Source organism: Oreochromis niloticus, linkage group LG2 (genome assembly GCF_001858045.2).
Source record: "Oreochromis niloticus isolate F11D_XX linkage group LG2, O_niloticus_UMD_NMBU, whole genome shotgun sequence".
Lineage (NCBI taxonomy): Eukaryota > Metazoa > Chordata > Actinopteri > Cichliformes > Cichlidae > Oreochromis > Oreochromis niloticus.
The window spans coordinates 22397311-22416707 of NC_031966.2; the positions used below are offsets into that span (position 1 = coordinate 22397311).

The 19397-nt window shown below is 39.9% G+C and overlaps 1 protein-coding gene across 6 annotated transcripts; it reads right to left on the reverse strand.

The window, feature by feature from the left end:
• Positions 1-209: 209 nt before the first annotated feature.
• Positions 210-17842, reverse strand: stx3b (syntaxin 3b). Of its 6 annotated transcripts, none has more exons than XM_003444581.5 (11): positions 17411-17842; positions 8979-9053; positions 8745-8844; positions 8562-8636; positions 8351-8421; positions 7682-7790; positions 7513-7586; positions 6752-6886; positions 5460-5570; positions 933-1026; positions 210-826 (listed from the first exon to the last, which is right to left on the reverse strand). In XM_003444581.5, the coding sequence occupies exons 1-10, from the start codon at positions 17438-17440 to the stop codon at positions 949-951; spliced, it is 858 nt and encodes a 285-aa protein (XP_003444629.1). In that variant the 5' UTR covers positions 17441-17842; the 3' UTR covers positions 210-826; positions 933-948. The 6 variants fall into 6 exon arrangements, with proteins under 6 accessions (XP_003444629.1, XP_019221242.1, XP_005467651.1 ...); XM_019365697.2 differs by lacking the exon at positions 5460-5570 and adding an exon at positions 5872-5982 and having other exon boundaries at positions 17411-17840; XM_005467594.4 differs by lacking the exons at positions 210-826; positions 933-1026; positions 5460-5570 and adding exons at positions 1414-3360; positions 3667-3786; positions 5872-5982 and having other exon boundaries at positions 17411-17839.
• Between the last annotated feature and the right edge of the window lie 1555 nt (positions 17843-19397).

A 19397-nucleotide genomic window follows, 5' to 3' on the forward strand; every position in this document is an offset into this window, starting at 1 on the left:
AGAACAGCGAGATGGGGATGAAACGAGGTCAGGAAGGCTCCTCATCCGCGGATGCAAAGTCGTGCTTATATCAGCTGCTGCATTTACGTCTTTGACATAGTAAAATAGCTCCACACGGCCGGTGCTATGTAAGTCAGTGTCATCGGGATCCCTCCATGCAAAGAGGTGATCAGCTGAGCCTCATGCAAGAAGCGAGCCGCACACAGCACTCGGTGTAACGCACAGAAATTTTATTACATAACAGGCTTTACTGAGACAACACACAGCCAGTGAGAGACTGACAGCCGCTGTTACGGAAAATCACATCAGACAGATCTCACACACAACAAAGTCACGCACATTTTTAATCATAATTATGACAAACAGGCCAGAAAATACCACTAAACTGGACACTTTGGAACAGATCATTTTGGAACCGAGACAGTAAAATAATCGAATATATAGATTTAAAAAAAAAAATAAAGAAAAGAAAATGATTAAAATGTTGTCTTCCGAAGTTTTATTTTCTCCTGAAATTGATAATTTCTCTAAATATGGGGTTTTCCCTTGATGCACCACCAGGAGGCGCTAGAGTATATGATTACAAATCACATGTCAAGTCACCTGGCTGTGAACAGTCAGGCTGAGACATCTACACACAATACATTTCAAACACTTCATACAGCAAGAAAATTGTTTACATTTCAATTGATAATAAAAGGGAAAGTGAACGGGACGAATGTGGTTTTTTGTTTTTAAATATTTTATTGTATATAAATAAGGGGGTGGGGGGTGGGGTCAAGGAGCATCAAGGAAATATTCCTAATTTTGGAGAAATCCTTCGTGCCTAGAAAAACCACACAGAGACAAAAGAAATGCAGTCTTTAAGCATTCAGAGAGTCCGCATAAACAATAGCACTGAAAGGCTGATGCAGGTGTTTTTTGTTTTTTACCTGTGTAGAACATTTTTTATGAGAAGAAGCTGTAGAGATAGGAGAACCCAACGATCCCAATGATGGCACAGCACAATGTAATCATCATCTTTTTCTGAAGATGCAATCAGAAACACACAGTCAGACACCAAAGAGAGGAATCAGGCTTTACTTTGCAAGCCAACGCAATTATCAACATTGATCGACACTGGTTTGAGGAAACAATTGAGCAAAAGCAGAACAAAGGGTCATAGAGGTTTGTGTGCAACTGTGTGTGTAAAGAGACAGGAAAGGTGAAACAACTTACCCCCCCTTTTTTGACACGTGTGCACCAGGCTTTAAAAGCTGTACTTTGCAACACTGTGGTTAACATGCTGACAGCAGCTACTACACTCCAATAAAACACACATACACCACTTTGCAACGAGCAGTCATCAGAAAGTCTAAAATTCAGTTAGATAATTCCATTTCTGCAAGTCAAACACGACAAATAAACACTGGGTAATTTAACACATAAAATCTTTAATTTCAGATAAAATCATTGACATTTACACAGGTAAAAAAGCTTCAATTTTCTCTTATGTTCCAGTCTGTCCCAACGGCTCAAATAAAATAGATTGTGCCCCTAAATGATGATGATGCTCCGGGATTCTCAATTTCAAGTGCTTCATACAAAACCACAGTTTAAAATGTAATTCATGCTTAAATTGCAACATTGTTTTACTGAAATCGGCCTACTGCCTTATGTCAGGGCTTCTCCTCATGACTGGTTGGTATTGTTTTTGTGTACGGCTGGAATCACGTGCTTTAATTACCCTGTTAAAGCCACTGGATGACAACCAGTGCACTTTGGTTTGGTAAACTGTCAGTTCCAAAGATTGTCTTTACCTCGACATGAAATGAAATGAATGAAATGATGACAGACAACCATTACTGAATTCAACAGGGAGGTACACGTTGCTAAAGCTAATGTGATCTAATACACAGCCCTGCAAAAATCCTGTCGTCTTGTGCATCATGCTTTTTTTGTCTTTTTTTGAAAATACAAGTTTTCTATTTACATTAAAATGACTTCTTTAAATAAAAAAAAGGAGGTATAATGTTCATTTTAGTTTAAATTGTTCATTAAGACTCGATGGGCTTTTTGGAGGACGTACTTTGTGGTGCGGATGAACTGGTTACAGTAAGAGGTGTTTGTAATATTGTCCCCACCCCCCACATTCACTAATGAGGACAGTCTAAATATTAGACACACCTATGAAGTAAAGAGCAGCACACATACAGCCTCCGCGATGTTTAAAAACGTCAAACCATTACATCTCTAAGGCTGTGTAAACAAAAACTGAACATTATCACCTTCGCAAACATCAGATGTACTGCAGGGCTGTGTCTAAAACTGGCAACTCAGTAGTAAAACCTAAAATATGCCTGTTAAGGCATTTCCCAGTAGTAAGACAAGACTAGCCAAGGATACTTTACAGAGTGCCCATTTGTATGTGACAACATAAGCAACATGTCTTAGAATAGTACAATAAATACAAAAAGACTATTCTGGCACTTATGGGAAACAAACCACTAGTGTTACTACTAGACTCTCTAAAAATCCTTTGGCATTGAAATATTTCTACAGCACTTTAACAGGAGGAGTAACTGTGTCTATACATGTAAAAGCTTTGGTTTGGGTTGTGAAAAGGATCAAATTTCAGCTCATCACACGCGCCTCTAAGTTCATGAAATGTGTTCCCATAAGTGCAATCCTTCACATTTGTTTTTGTTTTGTTTTTTTAAACAACCAGTGATAATTACAGATATCTGAGTTATGCATTTGGAAATGTTAAAGTGCTGGAACTCCCCAAATCCTAACAACAACAACAACAACAACAACAACAACAAAAAAGAAATCCCACAGCAGTGAAAATTCACTGGGGAGATTTTCAATCATAAAATCATGTCAATGCTCCCAAACAAAAAAAAAAAAAAAATCAGGGAGTTTATGTGCTTCTGAAAGCTTTCAGATGACAAACGCTTCCCAGCTGATTCTTTGGCAGCAAATGTTGAACAGTGAAATGTTTAGTGACACTGAAGTGATGTTTTATTTCCCAATTCCCTTTTCGCCTTCACAGAGGTACAATAGACAATGTACCTCATATGTCAGCTTTGGTCTTGTTTCCTCTTTTGCAGCAGAGCATCCTCAATTGTCCAAAAGTGAGGGAGACCTCAGTGTGTTTTATTCGATTGAAAATATCTGCAGTTTAATATTCTTATGCCCATATGGAGTGATCAGGATCAGTTTTTCCTTCTGCAGGCAGGCTGATGACTAATGGTGAGGATGTTGAATACACAGATGATGAGATGATGGCAGCGATCAGCCCTATAGTGTCTGGGTGAGGATGATGATGAGGATAATGAGAAGAACCACGGCACAGACCACAGAAATAATGATGATCTTCTACAGAGAAGGAGAAACATACACAGAAACAGCGTTGATGATGGGATACCTACAACTGAAAAACACCCACAAACTCAACACCAACTGGGACTAATTCACCACTACAGTAACCAGAGGCAAGAGGCCCAGAACAGGAGAATAACAACACACCCAAAGTACTTCAAACAAGCACACACACCTCGAGTAAGCCCTCTGGATAGTAAGAAAACACACACACACACTGAGCCTCAAAGTGCAAACTCCTTCCCAAAGCATGCCTAACAGACACACACCCATTATACAGCAGGTATTTGCTCAATTACTCACCCTTAGCGCTTCTCTTACTCAAATAACTCATCATCATTTCTTTAATCCCACTGACAACCCAATTGCCAGAGCCACTATGATCACCAAGATCACCACAATCACAATTATTATCACCAGTTTCTGTTGGGGACAATTAAGACATAAATTATCAGATCCAATGTCAGTGTGAAAACAGCAGGACATCAGGTCTGTACTATATGACAACAGCAGATGTATCAGATAAGCCTCAAGAGTAATCGATGTTATTTGCCACAAAAACTCTGCACATTAGTATTGCTCAAGACTGAAACAGGTTCAGGGTTGATTGTCTGTTTTCCTGACAATACAACAGTTTGCCTTTGCACACACACAATCTGTAACAGCCAGAAGCAAGCACACAACATCTCCAACCCTACAACACAGCAGCAGTTGTGGTTACAGCTTTTATGTGAAAACTGCACATCAACACAGTAAGGATGAAGCTGAAGAGAAAGGACAGAAAGAAAAGAAGCTGCGTGTGTGTGTGTGTGTGTGTGTGTGTGTGTGCGAGTCGGTGGGAGAGAGGATGCTTTTTATTCTGCTACGTGTTGCTGGGCAGGTCACAGTGGTGTTTAAAGCACAGGGTTCCACAGGCCACAGGGCGGTAACGGAGCAGGTAGAAGGGGTCGGAGAGCACAAGTCATCACAGGGGGAGGTGGGAATGGTCTTCAAACAGGTTTCCCAAAAGCATCCTCTAGTGGAAGAGGAATTCCAACTATTCCCAACCTGAAAACAATAAACAACCGTGAGCAGGAGCTGCCTTCAGGACTTCTGCTTGACGATTGTTGGGGTTGAGGACTGTGTGCAGGCCTCTCTGGGACGGGATCCTTCTGAGGACAGAAGACACTGGGGACACCGCACAAGAGCTTGTGACAGGTTGTTTGTTTTTAACCATCCCACACACTGATGGTATGTTATCCAATGGTAGTTAACAGAGCTGTATCATCTCCACACTAGTTAATGCTATCAGTGTGTGTAAATCTAAATTAGGGGAGTTAATGTTACAGATCTTTTAAGGGTACCTGCCAGAAGAATTAACACCACTTACAATGTTTGTTATCCAGTTAAAAAGACCCATCAGGAGCTACTGTATCTAAACGTAAAGTCTAAACATGAAAAGGAAGGTTAACCAGGGGAGACTGGGAGACATCTTTACTTTTTGTTTTTTTTTATTATTGCTCATACAGCTTATTGTGGATTCAGAAAAACCCCTCTAAGTGCATTTAATAAGTCACTAACTTGTAAATGTTGAAGGTCAAGCTTCTGCGTTTGAAATCAAGTCTTAGGGGTCAAAGTACCCTATATACCTTAGCATTTAAGAGGACAATTTTCAAAAGCCCAAAAATCTATTATTTTGTTAACAGATTTAGCACTTTTCACTGATGAGGACTTAAACAAAAAAAAAATATTGTCAAGAAAAAATTATCTTAACTTTTGAAGTCTGTTTAGCCTGAAGGACTTTTTACAAGGTTTACTACCCTGTACAACCTGCATTACACCTGCATGACGGTGCAGTTTCATTAGGTTCTGCTCAACATGAGACAGAAGAAGGCAGACTACATTTCCATGTGCCGAACATATTGTAATTCACAGTCAGGCTGGAGAACACAGTTTTTTTGTCCCATGCTATCAAAGTTATTCTGTTTAATTTATATTTTTAATCTTTGTCCTGCTTGTTCAGAACTATAACTAGATTTGTAAATGCAAAGTTATTAAATAAATAATTCCAGTGCTTTTGGGAAACCTGACCATTGTTTTCGATGATTATCACTCACACGGCGAGCCTCTTGCTGAAACTTTGCAGCTTTTTTAGTGTCTGCAACAGCGCGCTCCACAAAGCCCACCGACTGGTCCATGTTGCTCTCGATCCTGTCAATCATTCCACCCTGATGTAAACGGCACCAGAGGTAAAGAAACGCAGCAGCGAAATTAAACAGAAAGAGAGAGAAAAAGACAAGCACCAGCAATGCAACAGTTGGTGCGAATGGCAACGTGTGCGAGTACTGGGTGAGGGAGGGTGAGAGAGACATGGCGAAGGGAGGATATGTAGGCACACTATGTGGTTTAAGTGTGTCAAACAGTGAGGAGTGCAACAGTGTACAGAAGATAAGCAGGAAAAAAAAAAAAAAAAGACAAAAGCAGCTTGGTGCTATGACTGGAAAGAAAAGAAAAAAAAAAAGACATTACCTTGCGTGCTTTGGTCTGATACCTTACAGCTTTTTTGGTCTGTTCCTTTGCTGCTTCTATGTGGTCCACCGACTTGGCTATATTCTGCTCTATGTTTTCTACCAAGTCACCCTGAAAAACATGCAACATTCTGTAAGGTACTGACACTTAAGCAGAAATGAGAAGCAGACTGGGTTAAATACAGAGGAATACATCCAGTTAGATGGGTATTACATGTTCACTGAACAGTTAGATTGCCAACACCTGCACTGAGAATCTCAGGAGTTTGTTTTGAATTCTGACATTTAATTTTAACTTTAATCACTTTTTATAGCCTCATATAGAGATCTATAAGGAGAGATCCAGGACGTTAGCCTTAGTGGAGAATTAGCTCTGCAGGCACCCTTCTAGTTCTCTTCTGTAACTCAACTTTCAAACGTAAAACTGGAATTAAAAGTGGCAAGAAAAAAAATATCCAAAACAATCTCACAGCACAACATGAAACATGTGCATAACAACAACCCTTACCTTACAAAGCCTTTTCCTCAGACAGCATGGTGCAAGCAACAAGAAATATGTGGTTATATTTAGTTAAGAGGCTAACAGTAATGTCCCTGTACCAGCTAGTGAGAAGTTTGTTGACCTTGATGATTTATTCACTAATGCATTTCTATTGGTACCGTTAATGCAGAGTGATGGGATGGAGGTGACAGTGGCAGAAGAGCGCAAAGAGTAAAGGAAAGACATGCAGCTGGAAAAGAGTAAACAGAGTAATGATGTGCAAAGAGTTGGATACAGTCAGGGCTGAACACAAGGCCATGGAGAGGATTTAAGGATGGATTCAATGAATGAACAAGCAAATAAATTCGAATGAAATGACAGGCAGGTGGATGCAGAGTACCTGGCTCTCGACCAGCATGGCGATGTCTACAAACATATCGTGCAGCTCCTTAATACTACTCTCCAGACGGACGATGTCTTTGTGTCTGGCTTCAATCTCATTCAGGGCTTGTTTGGAGATCCCCGAGTCTATAATCTGTGCAAAGGAGAGGCTTAACATTACCGCACAGCATCAGTTAAAACACATGTGGCTAAATGAATATTTGGCATTGATTCAAATCAATGTGTATTCGCTTAAAATGGCACCAAGCCAGAAAACAGTTGTTGTGAAAGAGCCTTAAAATCTAAAATCTATTCAAGGACACCACTACACAACAGTCCCGTCCTGCCCAGCAGCTGGACTGTTTTTCTCCTTAACAGTTAAGTTAGGTCAAAGTCTAGCCTGTTTGTTACAGGAATGTGAGACGCCGTATCTGAAAATATCAAGTCAAGCTGTGTGTCCTTGTGCAAGAAATTCCTCCCTACTTGTATATTTTTTTATCAACGTGAGCTCAGAGAATCTTGGCTACATTTTCAAGTTTTTCCAGCTGCTGCGTGTAGCCAAAGCAACACAACACAATGCTCCTTATCTCAGTGTGTCATGAGCAGACTGAGTGCGAGTCAGGTCGACTCCTAAGCGCTAATAATTAGCTGACACAAGCAGTTTTAAGTTTTACTGAGAAACGGACAACTCGGCTTTCACAGTTCAACCACATCGTGATGGAGTTAACGTTAAGGTACGTTAAGGAAAATGCATATACGTGCACAAACGCACTCTCTTACCCCTGCAGTGAACACAGCAGCATTACCACCCTCCAACATCTCCTCTAGTTCTTCATCCGTAGTTGCTTTTCCAGCTGGAGAGGAAAGGGAAAAAGGAAAACGAGCGGGATTAATGACAAAGACGACAATGGAATCGTCAGATGTCTTTGTTGGTGTCGTTGTGACTCACTGATCTCGAGCTGTCTCTGAATACGTCCTTTACTCCTCTCCCGGAAATCCACCTGAGCTTCATTATACTTTGTCATCACCTCCACAAACTTCCTAGACAGCACTGCATGCTGGGAGGTAACAGAATAACCATGAAAGAGCTTATAAGTAACACTTTTAAATAATGAATGCAGAAACCTAAAGATAAAGACACGTGTATTTGTCCCATCTTCCTCCCCTCACCCCCAACCAGTTGCAGTAGATGACTGCCACGCCCCAAACCTCGTTCTGCTGCAGGTTTCTTCCTTTTAAAAGGGAGTTTTTCCTTCCCACAATCACCAAAGCACTTGCTCATAGGGTTTCATTTGATTGTTGGAGTTTTCTGTGTTTTCTCTGTACTGTTGTAGGGTCTTTACCTTACTATATGAAGCACCTTGAAGCAACTGTTGCGGATTGATTGAAACTGAATATTTTAGAAATGCCAAACCTCTTAAAGCAGAAGTATTAACAACCACCCTCTTCTCTTGATTCTCTATTTACCCACTTTTACCTACTCTTTACCTAAAATACAAAAAAATAAGACCATCAGAAAACAATAAACTTCACATACAATGCCCAGCATGAGGGGGAAGTTCACAACCAAAGCGCTTTCTCAAAAGGTTACTTGAATCGTCTGAAGGAGATGATTTACCTGTGATTTACGTATCCGCGTGTCAGCTGACACCCTCTCCTGCTCTTCCGACTCCAGATTTCTCTCAATGGCTGGGAAGAAGGCAGAGTTACTTCACTTAAATAACCTTGAACTGATTAAATATAACAACTATTCACTTGTTTACTAATCCAACAAACATACAAGTTATTCATAATGACAGGCTGTATGTAGAAATGGGAGCAGGACTCACTCTTGAGTTTGTTCCTTGCACCGTTGGCCAACTTCTTTATGTCATTGGTGATCGCCTCCAAATCCTCCTGTGTTTCTGTGCAGGATACAGCATAGTGCAGATTTTCAGTGCTGATGCCTTTCCTGATCAATGTTGTGTTTTTTTGTAACGCAAAAAAATGAAGTAAATGTCAAAGCTTCTTACTCTGATCTGATGTGGGAGCAGACAAGATGACAGAGTAAAGCTTTTTCACTTCTGTCACGTTCTCATCGATTTTATCAATATTGTTTCTGATTGCCTCGATCTGTAACACAAGGACACACCGCAAATGGCAAACACATGCAAATCACACCATCTTAGAATGTGCAGGTCCTCGTGAATGCAAGTGAAGCAAAACAATCACACTCAGTGCATACATACACCCATAGCAGCACTTACCTCCGAAAAGAACTCATCCATGAAGCCTGCGTTGTCCACAGCAATCTCCACGTCATCATCATCTTGATCACACACCTATAAGAATAAACAGAAAGAGCAGGACTAAGTGCGTGAGGTGGACAGACCCACAGGCCTTATGTTTCTCAATGGCTTTTTATCAACCTGTTGTCTTTAGGTCAAGAGCTGACTAGTTGCTGCACATTTATGGTATTAATTATTTAATCCATATTTTGGGGCTTCACCAGAAAGAAAACCAGCACTGCTAACACTCCACTGGATTAAAGATCCATACAAAACCCCCTAAAATTAGTTTTTAAATCCAAAACCAGCCATTTGTTTGGGACATCAGTAAAATGTTAACTATTCAAAATGCCTTACAACAACCTGCAAGAAGACAAAGTAGCTGAAGTTGAGTTTATACAACTTTAATCAGAGGACTTCCTGTTTGGTAATTGTGGGCAGCGTTGTCCTGCTTTCATGTTTCGTGCTAAAAAACAATTTCAACCTAATTTCAGTATGGAAATTAAAGGAGAGGTACCGTAGTTTAGTGCATTTTCAGCATACATGTTATTATTAGTTACATAAATCAACAGGATAAAAGAAAAAATAAAACTCTTAGCTCATGTGTGCATGTGAAGCATGTGTCCTGAAGTAGTGACATTGGTTGAAAATGTGAGGTAGTAAGTCCTGCAGTCCACTAATTAAAAGTTTTGTTTTACAAGAGGTAAAAATAATGTACATTTCTGAAACCCCACCAAATCAAAGTTAAGACTCTCAAATTGAACAAACAATTTCAGCTCAAACAACAGAATCTTAGTATCAGCAAAAGAGTATAATTTAACCTCCCCAAAAGCCATAAAATGTGGAAGCTGCGGTTTCTGTCATTTTGAAAAGAAAGTCCCTGTGCTCTGTCAGCCCAGCCGCCACACATGCAACATCAATGGAAAGCCCAGGATTTCCCCTAGACTCCTGTGGAGATTCAGAAATTCTTTTATTGCTGCTATATAACCTGCATCATTATAATTGCATTAATAACATGTTTTACAGCATTATTTTATTGGTAATATTTCTTACAGGGTTCATGTTGCATTGGAGATGTTTGTCATCACATTGACCTTTTCTATTTACAGGTTTAGGTATGATCAATCTATACACATTGCATATTTGTGCTTATTTGGAGTTGATGTTCCATCCAAAAGGATCTTAAGCTTCACTGGCAACGGTTCAGGTGATACATGCTGAGGGAAGATGAGAACATAGAAGGTTGATTGCATGCATGCTTACAATACACAATAAATCTAATAATAGGCCTGAGCGAAGGCCCAAATGTATTTTGCTTCTTTTTGTAACCTGTTGCACTTTGGTCTACTTGGTGACTGATGACCAGAGTCAGGGACTAGCCTCAGAGACCCTGAAGCTTGAAATGTATTACCTTGTATGGAAGGTGTTATCAAGGAGAGAGGTCTTATGTCTGTTTATAGCCATTAAAGATGTATAAGGGGCACCATTGACGGTACACAATGTATTTTTACTCTGTGATTGACGCACTGGGGGCGTGATCCCCAAATGCTATAAAATCAGCGTCCAGTGTATTTTTGGGGGAGATATAGAGAAGGCATATGCTGATATTTTTTCTCTGCTAATAAACTCCGTGGTTTGTTTCTCTGGTCTGCATTTGATCGATCTCGCAACACTCCATAAATTGTGCTTGACGTAGAGGTCTCAGACTCATGCCCCCGACAGAGGACAAAAATGAACTAGTGGGTGTTAGAAGAATAACCTCAATATCGGTGCCTCCAACACTGTCAAACAGCACCACAGACTAGCTTGCAGATTTCCCGATCCAGATCTGGGAGGATCACATCCGGAGAATGCCCAGTTGGCGTCTGCAGTGCAAACAGGCATGTGGAGGCCATACATGTTACCGAGCTATTTTATAACAATTGGATCAGCCTGTAGATCAAACCCATCTAAGATGTTCTCATGTATTACATATTACTTTAGCATTAAAGTATATTTCCTGTGAAATATACTGAATAAATAAATAATGACATAACCATCCACTTTCTTAACTACTGATCCAACTAGCAGTGTACACCCAGCATCCCCCTGGGGGCTCCAAACCTCTGTTTAAATAATTCAAAGCCACGTCCGTGTCCGTTAAACTCTGCACTTGTTAGTTTTTGTATCTCTAAAACCTTACAATAACAGTATTTAAATTAAACCTTTAACACTGGTGCAAAAAATTGAGGTCAGCAGTGGAGGCTCCAGGAAGTTCCTGTTCCCAGCCAGAAGTTAGTCTGGTATTCACCTATAAAGACCACACCCAGAAACTTCAACACTTTGGTCCTCGCATGGATTATATTGTGGTTAGTTGTGAGCTTTAGAAGTGCTGCTAGGGGAAGTATTTCCCGTCTCAATGCCAAGCTAAACAAACTGGCTGTTTGGAGTCTGGTGAGAAGAAGGATCTCTCTATCTGTAGGGTATATACGAAGCCTCAAACAACCAAACAACATTAAAGGAAGTGTCTTCAAATCACACTGTTAGACGATATCTTAAATTAAAATAAATAAATAAGCAGCTGTGCTTTCTTTAAACAAAGTAGAGTCAAAATAATTAAAATTAGTTTAATTTAAAATTTAATTTACAACTTTACACATTTATTTTAGAGTTTCTCTGTTTAATGTCATTTTTCTGAAGTTTTTCTGATTGGGGAGGAAAAGCCACCGAACACCGTTTAGACCGTGAGCCTCCATGCAAAGCTATACTAATGAAAGTGCTTCCTGGTTAGCAGCTCAGCCTGACCCTAATCAGTTTACATCCAGCATTTCATCAGAACGCTTCACGCTGCTGACTATACGTGTCACAAGTGACGGGCAGTAAACACAAGTCAGCACTGATGGTTTGCTACGCACGCGCTAAGCACTGGCAGTGAATATTTAACCTCTAGGACCAGAGGCAGGCTCCAAGATGTCAACCAATTTTCACTCTAAGCTGACTTTAACAAAACTGAGGCAGACTGAACGGACATCATGGCCACGCTGTGACAGCGTTTGATAAAGCAAGAAAAAAAAAAAAAAAAAGCAGCTGTATTTGCTTCCTCCCTTCTAATTACTTCCGCTTTTAAGTTAAATATGTTCTGATCAGACACCCGATGAGCTGTTCCAGGCGTTTGTGCTTTGTAACAGGTGACTCTGAGACCTGCAGAGGTCCACAAATTTGGAATAAGCTTCAAAGCACTGATTTAGGTTAGTATGATAATGTATGTTGGAAATTAAAGATGTATTTGCTGTATATTACCTGAGGTTTGGGCTCTTACTTATGGAGAGGCCCATTTCACAAATAACCATCTTTTTTGGAATTTGTATTTTAATTGATTTGTGAAACCTTTGGCTCTTCAGGTGTGCACCTGGGTCAAAGTCGAGGCATTGGAAATGTTAAGACGTCATCGGTTTGATGCCTCTGATCTCATATCAACTGACTCACACAGTATTTACAATAGTAAGAATAAATATAATAAATATTACGGTTCATTCACGCTGCACCTGTCCTGTGCTCCTGTTGTGCTTCTTTTCACTGTCATATTCAAAAAGTAAGCATTTTCTTTTGCAGTCCTCAGTTTCTGGAGAGTTTCAACATTTCCGGACATTTTACAGACAAAAATGATTAACTGAGAGAATAATCAGCAGATTCATCAGTATTGAAAGTAATCATTAACCCTTCTGGGCAGTAACATTTACTGCAACTGCACGAATGCTGACTTTTAGACTTGGCCTTTAACCTTCCAGCCGTCATCTAAAATTTGAATTGCAAATGTAGCCGAGACCATTTGCTTCAGGCTGGCGTACCTACAGCAGTAGTTGAACCGAGAGTTTCCAGGACATAGTGCTTGCTTTTGAATCTCTCAGAGAGTTATTCATCAAACGCACCACTCAGACTCACGCACAGTCTCACACTGCATTTCTGCTCTTGTGAGATAAGACCAAGCACTCACTTCCTTCCAGTGTCTCTCATTCAGCAAAAACAAGAGGAAAGGGAGTGATGTGTGCACCAAACCAAACAACCAAAGACCACAAAGACACACACACACACACACACACACACACACACGCCACTGCTTGTAAAAACATCGTGATAATGACAAGAACAGTCAGAGGCAGTGACCTTATCCAAGTCATCAAGAAAACTTTAACAGCATTACTCAATAAACTCACTTGCTCATCTCATGACTTTACTTCACTTCAGAAGACACAAAGAAATTCTTGGATCAAATTCTTATGAACCACTTCAGCTTAAAGTTTGGGAGGTGGCCAACTCTTTGTGATCGGTTTGTGAGATGTCAAATATTTGGGAGGCATGTTTAGACAGGTGAACAAGGTTTATAAGAAACAATATCTAACATGAGCTTTAAATGGTGCTGTGAGCCAAAATCCAGCCCGACTGTCAGTGAATTAGATTTGCTCGCTTAGAAATAAAAAAATAAAATAAAAAACAAAAAACATGACAGCTATAATCTCATGCAGAAGATTGCATTTAAGATTTTGATGGCTGCACAGTGGGTAAAATTAGGTCAAGTGGACATCAAGATTAGAAAACAGCAAACACGCAGCATAGCAACAGTGCATAAAAATCAGTCTGAGCAATTTCTTTTTCCCTTTTATGCAAACTTTTCCGTCATGTTCATTCTGTATACAAAGCATGTATACACAAACCGTGTGTCATGTTGCATAATTCTTCTTAACGAGGCAATGACTCGACAGAGCCTGAGGCAAACACGCTGACCATCATAAAATGGTTCATTATTCACCATTTTTAAGTTTTTCTGAAAAATTTAGAACTGCAAAAGTTAGAAGGAATCAAAGAAATGAATAAAAAACAACTTTATAAGCAACTCACGTCTTTAAGCTACTGAAAGCCAAGGGCCATTGTCATGTATACACAAGCCAGTTACTCTGACTGCAATCGTGGCACAAATTCAATTTTCTTGCCAATTAAAGGAAACAAGGAGGTGATAAACTGCTAGATTTTGGCTCTGTAACCTCAGGCTTAGGCTATTTATAATGCAGTTATCAGACAAAAAGAATTTGGTTCACCCCTTCATCTAAAGCTGATCGATTCTGGCTCCTTTTAGCTGCAAAGCTAAGCCTCAAAATGCGACATGTATGTAAGCTTGTTTCTGCCATGAAAAAACATCATTTTTTGCCTGCTGTTAGCAGCTGAGAATGGCGATAGAGGAGCTGAAACTATGTGGACACCAGTAGAGCTACAGGACAAGATCGACCAATCCGAAAAAAAGAAACAAATATAAAAACAGCAGAGGTTTTGATGAACAATAAAAAGTTAATAGCCAAGCAAAAAAAAAAGAAAATCACTTTGGAAAGTCATTTGTAAGGATTTGTTGCTTCTTCAGGCTAATATGAAGTTCAGTTTTTGGACAATTTGTCGATAAATAATGCAGAAAATAATCAGATAAAATCCATAATAACATGAAATGTTAGTTACTGCTGTCTGAGCAACAGCATTTTCTGTGGGATGGTTTAAAAATGAGCTGCTAGCTTTAAAAGCAGTAGCACAGGGACCTGCGGTCAGATTTACAGCAGCGTGGTGACAGAAGCCTATTTAGTCCATCAGCAGTTTTGGTGATGCAAAGCATCTGACAAGGGATTTAAAAACTCCATATGGCAATGAAGACGCCATGTTTACGCTGTTACATTTTTACCACTGGGTGTAAAGTGCTTTGAGTGACTGATAAGACTAATAAAGTGCTACGTAACTGCACTCCATTTACGATTTGTGCTAGTATCTGAGTCAGGTTAGGAAGCAGAGCAGCACCAGAACCCCAGCTCGTCACTGAAGACACAGAACTGAAAACCAGATGAGCTTGAATGAAAGTGCATTTGAAAATACTATGAGGGAACAGAAAGGCAGAACAACAGAAAGTAACAGTCATGTCAGTCTAGCTGACAACTGAGGTTACCAACTTCTCCTCTCAGTATTTCTCTAAAAATACAAAAACAAAAAAAGTGTTAAGAGGAGCTTGGCCGATAAGCTGCCACATGTAACAGTACAATAACTTCAGCAAATTACAATTCAGCGCTTCGTATGGTTTATAAAAGTGCCAAGGTCTTCAGCACGTCAGGTGATGTGATAATGATGCCTGTGGCGTAAGCAAACATTGACATGAACCCACACACACACGTACAGCCTAGATTACTGTCGGCAAGTTAAACATTAGAAAGGAAACTCAAGGAGGGAAATGAAGACAAAGGGATAGAGTGCGAAGATAAAGAAACACAGGAGTAAAGGCGGGTGAAAGTTGTCGGAAAAGATGCAAGTATTACTGGAGAAAAATTACAAATGTCACACGGCCTGCTTACAAACACAAGTCTGGCCTACTTCTGCTGACGTCTGTACTTCCTTTAACGTAAAGCCAACTGTGTTGTGATAAAGATATCTGGGAGTGGGGGGAGGTGAGGAATACCACTGCTCAAACAATTTTAAAACACAGCAAATATTTGACCAGCAGTTTCAGGTCGCTATAGCAACACAACATCCCTCAACACACGCCATCATGAGTTACTGTACAACAGCAGCAGTATAACCCAATTCAGAAAAGAAGAGACAAGTGATATGAAAATGTGGGAGATTTGCGCTGTACTGCATCATTATTGATATAGACACACTGGCCACTTTGCTAGAACCCCATTCCTTCAGAACTGCCTTAATTTCTTGGCATGCCAGAAACCTTCTTTTCGGTCCATCCTGACAGGATTGTATCACAATGTTGCTGCGGATTTGTTGGCAGGATGTCCATGATGTGAATCTCTCGTTTCATCGCATCCCAAAGGTACTCTACTGAAGTAAGTTCTAGTGGACACGGGCAACACAATACAATATAGACACTATCCCCCACACCACTAAACCACCAGCAGCAGCCTTAATTGTTGAGACACACAGGAAGATCCATGCTTTTATGTTGTTAACAGCAAATTCTGACCCAACTACCTGAAATTAAGACTCTTCAGATTATGCAACATTTTCCAGTTTTCTGTTGACCAATTTTGGCGCTGTGTTTGGTAAACCTCGGCTTCCTGTTCTTAACTGACACAAGTGACATCCAGGGTGGCTGTAGCTCAGGAGGTAGAGCAGGTCATCTGCTGATTGGAAGGTTGGTGGTTTGATCCCTGGCTCCCCCAGTCTGCATGCCGAATATCCTTGGGCAAGATACTAACCCCAAGTTGCTCTCCGGTGCATTCATTGGATTATGAATGTTGAGTATGTGTGTAGTTAGAAAACACTGATAAGCATAGGGAAAGAGAAAAGCTGCATGTTGTATAAAGCGCTACATAAGAGTCCATTTACCATTACCATTTACATCCGGGGTGGTCTTCTGCTCCTGCCCATCTGCTTCAAGGTTAGAAATGCTCTCCTGCATACTTTGGTTGTAACAAGTGCTCATTTGAGTTACTGCTGCCTTTCCATCAGCTAAAATCAGTCTGGCCATTCTCCTCTGACCTCTGACAGCGACAAGGGATTTTCGCCCATAGAACAGCCTCTTACTGGATACGTTCTCTTTTTCAGACCATTGTCTGCAAACCCTAGAGGTGGTGGTGCGGGAAAATCCCAGTAGATCATTTTAGCATTTCTGAAATACTCAGACCAGCTCATCTGACACCAACAACTACACCACGCTCAGGATCACTTAAAAAACAAAATCACCCCTCTTCTCGATTCTTGACCATGCCTACATGGCTAAATAGGTTGCTGCCATGTGATTGAGTAGCAGACGAATAGGTCAAATGTCTGATTATCTTCATTTCTAAATAAATAGATAAACAAATTATCAAGGTCCTGGGACCAGATCCTTCTTTCTTAAAGAACTATAATAAAGTCTTCCCCTTTATCCAGCAACAGTGTTTTCATTGGTATTGATTAAGAGTGACTCACCTAAGTTATTTTTAGCCATGACACACCGGGATACATAAATTAAGCTCAATTTCACTGGAATTACTTGGGTAAATATGACCTGTTGGGCTGCAGTTCAGTTAATAAGAATTAGACTCTACTTCAGACCTTATGCTCAGACGTGAATGCACAAAACAATATATCTTGGATAACTTTCACACAGCACTTCCATTCCCAATCATTATCCAAGCTGTAATGCCACTACAGCCATCACATGAGTTACATCATCATATCTCACTATTGTTGTTTGTTTTGTTTTTTTATATATATATATATATATATATATGCTACAATTTTTTCTCAGTTTTTACTCTCTTAAATCAAAGAGAGTAAAAATTTTCTTTTACAAATACTAAACTCAAACATCTTAAAATGGTCGTTTCTCTTTTTCGGAGTGTACAGAGTCAATATTGATGAGTAAAAGGAGGCACTTTCAGAAAACTCAACGTTTCCTAAACACTACTTACCGCTTTAAGCTGCTCCAATCGGTCCTTCATTTTTAGGCGGTTAGCTTCACAGTATTAAAATTAAGAAATAAACACAATATTGTGCAAAAAGGTTTAAAAAAAAAAAAAAAAAAAAAAAACTAGTCCCAATCTCCCAATTTCTCAGCCAGCTGCCAAGCTAGCTGTGCAACAGAGACCCACCGCCAGTAAGGCAGAAAATTAAACTCCCCAAAAGTCTTGACAGATGTGCCTGAGAAAACGACTTTTTTCTGAAAACAGGAGTCTTTCCGTCGCTTTTCCATACAATATGGCTGCTGGGTTTGAAGCCAGTGTTTTTTCTTGCTAAATCTCCTCGCTCAGGGGATTAAAACAACAGTTGTGTGGAGCCGTATAATCTGTTTCTCCGCTGGCTACCAGTAATCATTCTAAAACGCACTTTTATGGCTACCGCATGCGCAGACAAGTCCCACGGTCGCTGGGATGAAGCCACGCCCTGAGCCACCTGCACTCGTGATGCATTCAGGGATTGTAGGAATAATAAATTCACTAACCTGCCGATTTGTTGGAAACCTTTTTAAAAATATATAATAAGGAATCAAATGCGATTATTTTTGTCTTATCAGGGAATTTAGAGAAAGATATAGTGTCACAGAAGATAAACATCCACATAGTCTCACAACACCTTAACAACATGCAGTTAAATATCAAGTAGCCTGGTTTATCCAGTATGAAGGTACTAATGAAGATAATAAAGAAGCCATAGTATGCCCACAAACATACAAAGGTAACAACTCTAACATACCAATTTTCACAATTTTCGGGCTTTGTGGTATTATTGGTTAATTAGTATGATGTCATTAGTTTCACTGGTATGTGGTAATAAGTCAAAGTCCATCCATCTTCTTCCGCTTATCCAATCCAGAGCAGTGGCAGGGCTGAACTCCTTGTACACCTTGAACAGGCTGCCAATCTACTGCAGAAGTAATGCAGAGAAACAGACAACAGCCAGTTTTAGGATCACCAGTTAACCTAGAGTACCTAGACAGAACATGCAAACTCCAGACAGAAAGGCCCCAGACTGGGTTTGAACCATGATCTTTGTTCTGTGAGACAAAGGGTTTGTTTTTCTACTGCTGGAAGAAGTGAAGTCAAATGATCAGCAACGAGATCATCAATCCAGAGGGAAACACGAATACTTGACACAAATGTCATTGCAAAAGTTGTTCTAATGTTGTTTCTCAAATGTGAACACCACTGTATTGCTGAAGTCACTGGCAATGTTTTTCAGTAAGTGATCATAACTTCACCTTCTTTCTGCCATGAATGTCTGAACCAAAAGTCCCCACAATTAATCTATAGTTTAAGAGAGTTTCAGTCAAGACCAAAGTACTCCAATTAAATTAAAACCAATTAAAAGATCCTTCACACTGCCTGTGGGTTAAAACGTGTTTACATTTATTAACCAGATCTATCTTTGCTGTGTCTTTTCTTTTTTAGTTCAGCATATGGATCACATTGTCATGCCAGTATGTTTACACTGTATTTACATGTCACACCTCAAGGTCAGAGTTCAAAGAGTTATGAGAGTTAATGAGTTTTGAAGAGGAAAACAGCATGACTGATATGGTGGCCTGCAGCATGACTGGAGGATACACCACCTTACTCCTTACAGCAAAGTTTTTACTGCTGCCCTCTATTCATTTGCATTTTGGGATATTTTGCCTTAACCATCGAGGGCACTATCAATAAAACATCACCTTTTATCCCCCCTTGACATTAAACCAGAGTCATAAAAAAACAATACGGAAGCCTTAGAAAGCCTTGGAGTGAGCTGAAGACAATTTAATTTTAACGTAAGCTCATGTTAAAGCAAGTGATCAAGCATACTTATTTATGTATTTATTTTTAATTGCAGAGTTTGATACTCCTAGTTGCACAAGTGACCCAGGACAGTAAAATATAAATTATAAACTAAATCATAAAGACTGTTCATCCCATCGGATGTAGA